The sequence below is a fragment of the Camelus ferus genome, chromosome 8 (genome assembly GCF_009834535.1).
Source record: "Camelus ferus isolate YT-003-E chromosome 8, BCGSAC_Cfer_1.0, whole genome shotgun sequence".
Taxonomy (NCBI): domain Eukaryota; kingdom Metazoa; phylum Chordata; class Mammalia; order Artiodactyla; family Camelidae; genus Camelus; species Camelus ferus.
The window spans coordinates 24,941,238-24,949,870 of record NC_045703.1 but is presented as its reverse complement, the minus strand read 5'-3'; the positions used below and the strand labels follow the sequence as shown (position 1 = coordinate 24,949,870).

General features: G+C 46.8%; 1 protein-coding gene across 2 annotated transcripts in view; it reads left to right on the top strand.

Moving 5' to 3' along the window:
• Window positions 1-254: 254 nt before the first annotated feature.
• The window catches only part of RRAGD (Ras related GTP binding D), a 35,756-nt gene continuing 27,377 nt past the window's right edge, over window positions 255-8,633 (top strand). Inside the window, exons 1-2 of one of the 2 annotated variants that reach the window (XM_032484583.1) lie at window positions 636-763; window positions 5,949-5,985. In XM_032484583.1, the coding sequence (XP_032340474.1) occupies window positions 5,982-5,985 (4 nt within the window). In that variant the 5' untranslated portion in view covers window positions 636-763; window positions 5,949-5,981. Of the gene's footprint in view, window positions 764-5,948; window positions 5,986-8,633 lie in introns of both variants that reach the window. The other variant, XM_032484582.1, reaches the window with a different exon arrangement.

Here is an 8,633-nt window from a genome sequence, read left to right as displayed (position 1 = left end):
GTGGGGGAGGTTCTCAGGGTGTACAGCCCCCAGCTTGCAGCCTGTGCAGGGACCACGTGCAGGAGGGGCGCGTGGGGGCCCCGGCGCGCGCAGCCGCGGTGGGTGACTGCGCAGCGTCCCGGGGCCCTAGGTGCCGGCGTGTGTCTGTGTGCGCTTCTGGGTGGGTGGAGGGCCCCTCGCCGCCCTGCTGACCCTTGAGTGTGTGTGAGCGGCCTCGGCTCAGCGCCCCAACAAGCTGTGCTTGCGCCCGGGAAAGCGCGCGCGCGCGCCCGTGCGGGGTGTGTGTGTGTGTGTGTGTGAGTGTGTGACAGTGTGTGTCAGGTGACTTGGGTCACGCAATCTCTCTCTCCCTCCTCGAGGGAGGAACTGCCGCGCTCCGGCTGACTCCTCCGCCGGCAGGCGGCCGGGCGGGGCGGGGCGGGGCAGGGGGCTCCGGGCGCGCAGGGAACCGCGGGACCCAGACCCGGACGCCGACCGCCGCGGGGGAAGCGCCGCCCCCGCCGGCTCCCGCGAACCTCCGGACAAACCCCAATTCAGAAATAGGTTGCGGGCATCAGGCCAGGAGGTTCGCCCCCCCACCACCATCAGGGACCCCCTCCACCCCCGGGACGGCTGGCCGTGGGCGCGATGAGCCAGGTGCTGGGGAAGCCGCAGCCGGAGGACGAGGACGACGACGAGGAGGATGAGCTGGTGGGGCTAGCGGACTACGGGGACGGGCCCGACTCCTCGGACGCCGAGCCGGACAGCGGGGCAGAAGAGGGAGGTGAGCGCCGGGTCCCCTGCCTGGCCCCCTGCCTCGAGCTTCCATCAGCTCGCACCCCTGCCTGGCCAGGCGCGCGGGCCGCCGACTTGGAGTGGGTCCAGGAGAGCGGAGTTGCAGGGTGGGGGTGGGGAGGGGCGCCAGAGGAGCCACCACGAACTGCAAAATGGGGGAGCCCGGAGGCAGGCAGCGTTGGGGCGACCGGGATGGGTTTGCAGCGCAGAGAAGCGACTGGGCTGTAGGAACGCGCGCTCTCTGGCAGTTCTAGGACCAGTGCCTCCCCCACCCCTCATCCTGAGCTCTCCGCAGGGCACGGGGAGGGGACCTCCAGGCGCTCCCCGGGACCTCTCCCTGAATGCTTCTATCAAAGCCGGGGTCAGATGTCGTGGCTAAAAAAGGCAGCCGGCGGCAGCATGACTGGCAAGGGTCGTCGCCAGCTGCGGGTGTCAGTCTTGCCCTGTGTCGCCGCGGGAGGGGTCCTGGGGCCGCCCAAGTCCGCGGAGTAGGGGCGCCGGTGGAGCGGCGGGGGATGCGCCCAGGTGATAAAGAAGTCGTTGAGTGGCCGCAGATTTCCGGAGATACAGGCAAATACGGTTGTTAGGACATCTATCTTTCTGCTCAGTGTCACCACCTGGGCATACAGCGCCTGCCTTAGAGTGATCACAGGGTGGGGGAATACATGGCCACTCAGAAGCAAACTCTGTTTCCTGTTCAAGAAGCGGGATTTAGTAATTGTTCAGCCTTGTTGGGGATTCCTGCATTTAATTGTTAAGGCCTAAGGAAGTCGAGAACTTTTTAGGATTCCAGAAGGGTTCATCTTTTTTGTTTCCCTCCAAAGCAAGGAAAATTTTCTTTATTGTAAGGTCATTTGGAAAGGTCAGTAGAATGAGCCTGGTAACCATAACATCTAGGTGAAGCTGTCTGCATCCTAGAGAAGGAACTAACTTTTAAAATGTTCACTTTGAAGAAATTGTACGAGGGCTAAAAAGTACCTTAGTAACTTGATTTTCAAGAACTTTCATTGGAAATTCATTGAACTTATTTCAAATTCTTCATACAAACAAAGCCCGCGGTAGGGGGATGGGGTGGGCAGTTTTCATTATTTTGCGTACTGTAGGTGCTACTTTCAATTAATCAGAAAAGGAAGAACGTTAACTAAATCTTGAGCCTGATAGATGAGAAAGGAGCTTTCCTAGTCACCCTTTTTCATAGTGTCCGGTCCCCAGGGAGGATTTGTGCTAAATCCCCATTTGCTTAAACTCGTGTTGCACCTGTGCGCGCCTCTCTCTCCTGCACTCCCGGTAATTGGTCCCACAGTTGAGCACGTGGCCACATTTTTGTAGATAAAGGCTTTCAACCCTTTTGTTGGAGTCTCTGGGGCTACCTTTGGTAATTAAATTGTTCAGTCGCCTCATTATTATTCAAATTGCATTTGTTAGCTCCTCCTAGATTCTTAGGAGGCTCCAGAGAAATTCAGAATGGGGATGGATTTGCAAGGTATTTGAAATGTAGACAACTGGGGGCATGTGTGATCCTCTTTTTTTTTAAAACAAGAAAAGAAATAAAAGAGGCTATATCTGGGAAGAAAAATCCTGTAATTTTATATTGTCCTGGGGGCCAGAGGCTGGGTTCCAGGGAAAGCACTGCACCTGTGTGTTTATTTGGCAGTTCTTTAAGGGGGCACTTTAAAATTTTGATTTGGGGACTTGAAATTAATGCTTTGCCTGAAAGGCCGGGATTTCCTGAACATAGGGCTTCCCCAAAGCTGGTATTGGATGCTCCCCACTGCCCCTAACCAAAGGCACACTTGCCTGTAACTGATGCTTTTGATTACTTCAGTAATAAAATCCTCTCTCTTGAGTTCCTGGGATCAAACTAGAATCTTGAAGCACTAAGTACACTTGTGTGGTGAGAGGAGCCAACATCAGTGAAGCCTGGCCTGCTGTGGATTGGTGGTCTGTTCTCAGAAAATTTCCTCCACTCTCGCGGGCTCCTGTTCTTTCCACGTATCACTGGCTTTGATTTTGGGGGTTTAGGCCTGAATGCAGAATCTATCAGAACATTCGCTTTCTGAAGTAGCAGATAGCCCCTCAGTCAACAGTTCTAGCAAGGATGGGCCCTGACAATTGTCATGCCAGCTGATGTGGTCCTGGGGAGTCGAGATGGGGTGGAGGCTGTGAATTGGTACTTCAGTTCCTGTGGCCTTCTGTTCCTGAGACCTCATGGTGCCACCAAATGGTCATCCCAGTTTCTAAAGGGCCCTGGGCACATGTTGCATTATAACCCTGTGTTATTTCTGATAAAATTTACACTTATCTACTCTCAAACTCAAGAAATGGAAAGTGGGGGGTGGGGAAGAGGACTTATTTACTCTGAGAAAAGATGAAGAGGGTGCACTTTGAACTGTGAGCAGTATTTCCCTAATGAATTCCTCCCCCTTCACCTTCCTAATGGACTTGGTTAAGTGCCTGAGCTTCGTGGAGACCTGGGGTTTTTTCCATGAGGTTCAGAAATCTACCCTGGCAAGTGGGATGCAGACCTGACCAGTATTGCTGTGCAAAAGAATGTGACTGAAGGTGAACAGTGTGATTTTTATTTCCCGTAGTCTTCCAGGGAACCTCTGATCTTATTTTAAAACTGAGTGCCTTGTAAGTTTTACCACATTGTGCTAAGTTTGAAAATTTAGTGCAGCTAAGGTGAGACTGAAATTGCACTTCTCTGGCTTACAATGCATATTTGATTCCTGAACAGCAAGAGTGTTCCCTTTAGTTCTGGTAAGGAAAGATTTGGACACCACTCAACCCCGCTTTCAGGATAGTTAATCAGAGATAAGATGAATCTCCCCGACCTTTTGTATAAAGGTGTGAAGAGATGGGTTGCTGCAAGGCATGGAAGAAGTTTTAAGCAAAGGCAGACCTTCTGTTATCCTAAAATTTAAGGGCATTTATGACAGCAGCAGTCAAATGCAGCTTACCACTTGAGAGGCAGCTGAATGGATGCTCCTGGGATAGAAGAGCAAACAACTTTCAATCCTAATAAATAATTACAAACTATCAAAAAAAAAAAAGAAGATGAATCTCCCCTTCAACCCCACTGCTCCAGATAAAACTCCAGAGACAGAGGCAATAATTAAGCCATTAAAAACAGTTGCACCAAAGCAGGGAGGATATAGTTCAGTGACAGAGTGCTTGCTTAGCATGTACAAGGTCCTGGGTCCAATCCCCTTCATTTAAAAATATAAATAAATAAGCCTCTTTACCTCCCCCACCAAAAAAAAACCCCCACAAAAACAAAACTGTAAAAAAAAAAAAAAAAAGAAAGATAATTTAAAAAACTCAATTGCACCAAAAAAAAATGATTGTTTTTAGACACATGGACTTAAAGTCTTTAATAAATTACAGTGCTTTAAAAACTGTGATAACAAGGAAAACCAAAGATCATATTTAATCAGAAAATGAAATTATTTTTTCCCAAAGTCCCTCCCAATTTTTAGGGGAAATTTGGCTAAGGCAGCTGCTCACACACAGTCCAGCTAAGTGTGGTCTTATTTCCATAGCAGCCTGTGCACTCTCTTAGGATCTGAGGAAGTGACAATTTAGGTGGTTACTGGAGACATGAAAAATCCAGGGTCAGCAGGTGATACACTTCCCTGATGGGTGTAAATGCGATGAGTCTGGCAGTTCACTTCTATTAATCATAAGTGTCAGCTTTTTTTTCTTAAAATACTTTAAAAAATTATTAGTGAATTTATCTTCTCATTGTTTCTTAAGAGTAAGTAGAGAAAATTGTTTTCCTGATACTGAAACTGTGGCCCAGAGGTGCCAGGGGACTTTTCTGCAGCCACAACATGAGTTAGAACTGCGCAAGGTTTAGGAGAGGGTCAAGTTCAGGTAAATGTAAGTCCTTTCTCTTGTCACTCTGCCTTGTCCAAAAAGAGTTGGGTTGACTATAGCCCTGGCTATAGCTAATCTCTTGGGTTTCCATCTGGCCCTGGAAATACAGTGATAGATAAATGTTGGAATAGATGGAAACAGAATAGTTAAAAATGATGTGACCAAGGTCACACCTTAGGCACAGAGCTTATTCAAGTATATATAGTTAGCATATTTTTATATCAGATGTTTGTAAACATGTTTTGGTGATTCCGGGTATCACGGAATCTTGATTCTCTACTTTTATCAGAAGTCTCTCCCATTTTTTAAAAACTTTTTACCCCCTTTTCTTTGGGGGGGAGTTGGTAATTAGGTTTATTTATTAATTTATTTTTAGAGGAGGTACTAGGGATTGAACACAGGACCTTGTGCATATTAAGCGTGCACTCTACCACTTGAGCTATATCCTCCCCCCTCTCCCATTTTAGTGTTAGAGCAGACATGGGGTAGTTTAATGGGAAAAGGAGGCAGGAACAGCAAGTTCTGGAGTTCTAGATAAGGTGTGGCTCTAAGTTTGAAGGATTATCTTTTTCAGTTCTGGGTGCCGTGTCTCAGTTCACTCTGCTTTGTTCAGTCCCTTCAACGCCCATAGCTGCTGGTGACACTATTTCACTTCCTGCCACAGTCACTTCTGCTCATGTGTCTCATGTCTGCTCTACCTCCTTTATTCTTATTCCTTACTTTAAAAAAAAGAGAAAGGCAACTCTTAAATTCTCTCTTAAACAGGGCTTCAAAGCTCTCTTGTGACAGTGGCTTTCCCTGGTTCGGCTGTGACACACAAAACAGGTTTTTCACTCCTGGCCTAAAGCACCCAGGGAGCTGGTCGACCTTCTCCTCTTGAGCACCTCTGGGGAAGACTCAAGCTGCATTTCTCAGTGTGTAAAACCAACCTTGATCACTCTGAGTGATTGTTTAAAAAAAACTCACAAGAGCACTTTTCTCTTCTTCAGGAGCATTGATAAATCAGAACACATAAGAAATGTTGTTGAACACACATGTAAGGGAAATATTTGCATATAGAATCATGCTTTTTAATTATCTGCCAGTGTGATGTGGGAGGATTTCATAGAAAAAGATTTGATTTTCACAATTAAATAAAAATCACCTTCAAATACCTTTATGCCTTTGAAAATACATGTTCTGATTACATTCAATTTTCCTTACCAAGTAGTTAATCAAACAGTGAATCTTCATGATTTTTGCATATTCTCTTATTAATGGTACTGTTATTATTCATATATTTAATTTCCACTTAGGTTGGAATTTCTAACTGGACTCCCGGGTCTTGAATGTGTAAGTAGTTCCATTGATCAAAATTGTTAAGAACTAGAGATAATGTTGCAAATAGAAACAAATCAGTCTTCTTCCTAAAACTGTGAGTATATAGAACCTTAAGCACTTGTGGACCCCCAGAGAATACTAATAATAGCAAAGAAATTCTAACTTTCCCTTAGGGCTGAGCGAGCCTATCACTGTGGTCACATTCCACAAAAGGCCCTCTTATTACCTAGGCTTGGGCTGGGGTTTTGGGGGGAAAGGAAGATGTGTGTGTGTGTGTGTGTTCGTGTATACATGATGACAGGCTGACAGATGACATAAAGGCCTGTGGGCTCTGGGACAAATGTGGGTAAGTGGCTGAGCTGGGATTTGAACCCCAGTCTGGCACTAACTCAGTACTTTTTCAACCATTCCATTTGCCACCACGTTCTCCTAACTCTCATTAAGTCTTTGTTTTATAACCCATTTTGGGGTCTGATCAAAGGTGTCATCTCTTGGGGAACTTTCCTTAATTATAACAGCTCTCAATTGTCTGATACATCAGAACTGATGAAGGGTGTTTCATACGATGTCTCATTCTCCCTGGGAAGCCAGGGCCAGCTGCATCCGAACTGTCAGGAGGTGCACACTGGCCTTCAATTCCCATTTTCCTTATTTCTGATTCCTTCTTTGTGGTGAACATGCCCACCCACAGATCAGTCAGGCATGGCCCCCATGCAGTCCTGTCCTCTTTCTCCCTTCCTTCTGTGTTTTCCAGACCTGGTAGTTTTTGACAGGGCTCTGCCAATTCTGGATTAAGTCATGAGCTTGCAGGTGTTAAAGGCTGATAACGGCCCAGTTGGAGCACCCTTCCCATGCTGCTGCTCCTTGGCTAACTGAGTTTCCCTGGGATCTCCAGCAGTCTAGATACAAAGCTGCACTATTTGGGAAGTCTTGGTACTGACAGGACCCAGTGGAAGATAGGTGTGCTCAGTTCTCCTGACCACAATGGATGAACTTTACCTGGGCATAAAGCTCATCCTCTTGATACTTAAGTGCTGGTCTGGACCAACAACAGATGTGGAGTTCCTTTCTAAAGATTCGGATAATTTAGCTTCAAATTCTGCTCAATCACTTTCATTTAAGCATCCCAACCAGCAAACGTCTATTGAGTGTTTATTGAGCTCTGAGGCCTCAGTTGTCACATCTGTGAAGGATAAATGGTATGAGGTTTGGGGGATTAGCGATGACACTGCACGTTATGCAGGTGGTCAGTAAATGGTAACTGCTGGTCGTAAGAAGATTGGAGCAGGTTGGTTTGAGCTGTTTCTCAGTGTGCCCTCACCCTCAGCCAACAAGATGAAGGAAAAAGGACTGACAAGGCATGGGCATGGGTTTGAGGTGTCAGTACAGGTTGCTGAGGCAGCCCATGCCTGACAGTAACCCCAGACCCAGCCACTTCAAATACCTGTTCACCCTCTTCCCCTTTATGACCTTGGGCCCCTTTTCACTTGGTCTTCCAGGTCAGGAACTTGGGGCTTCCTTCTCCCTTGTCCCCTACATTCAGAAGATCATCAAGTACTATTGAGTTGATTTGAGCTTCTCATGAATCCATTCCTTTCGCCCATTTCCACAGGCTTCTCATTTGTGTTCCTCCTAATTATTGTCAGGGAGGAAAAAACTCTTAGGTTCAGAGTTGGAGTCCTGCAAATTAACTGACAAATGACATTAACAAGTGAAAAATAGGTCTAATTAAGTGCTAATGCCTGAGAGTTCACAAAAAACATTGGACTCAAGGAGGTGGTTAGAAATGGGGACTGAGAAGCACTTCTGGGAGAAAAAAATGACTTTGAAGGGGATAGGAGAAGGGGCACTTATGGAAAAACAAGTCACTGGAAAGATATATGGGTACATAAGAGTAGAGGGGAGATATGATAGTTTTGTGACAATGTCTGTCTGGGTTGTAGTGCTGACTGCTCTGTCCTAGTCTCCAAGAAGAGATTAGAGTTGCTCCTGGGGAGATTTTTGACAACTGAGTTCTTTTGGGAGGCTCTGCTTCAGGCGCTTAAGGGATTTCAGGAACTCCAGTGCCCTCAGCTCAAAATAATTTTTATGCCACAGCAGCTTATTCTAGACCCCTGCACTGTCCCCACACTGACCCCCTCTAGGGATTCTGTTTCTGGAGTGAGCTTCCTGAAGTGTAAATCTGATCATGGTAGTTTCCCCTTAAAATCCTTAGTGATCTCCTCGTGGCTTTCAGAGTAAAATCCAAACTTGCCAGCATCTCATTCATAAACTAGCCCGTTACATCTCTGTCAACTAATTTAGTCAAAGATATTTATTGGGCTCACACCACATGCTGCAGTGTATTTAGCTTGTGTATATGTGAGACAGACAATAAACAAACAGATAAGAAGATGAACATATAAAGTAAAAAGATAATTTTGTATAGTGATAAGCACTATGAAGAAGACAGGGATATTAGGAAGTGATGGGACCCTTTTGAGGTGAGAGGAAGTAAAGTTGCCACAGGGCTGAGTGGGAGGAGGAGCTAGGGGAGACCTGGGGAAAGCCTGCCAGGCAAAGGGAGGAGTGAGTCCAGATCCTAAGATGAAGAAGCAGAAGGCCAGGGTGGCTGCAGGGCAGGGAACTGGTGGGGAAGATGAACCAGGCATGGCATGAGA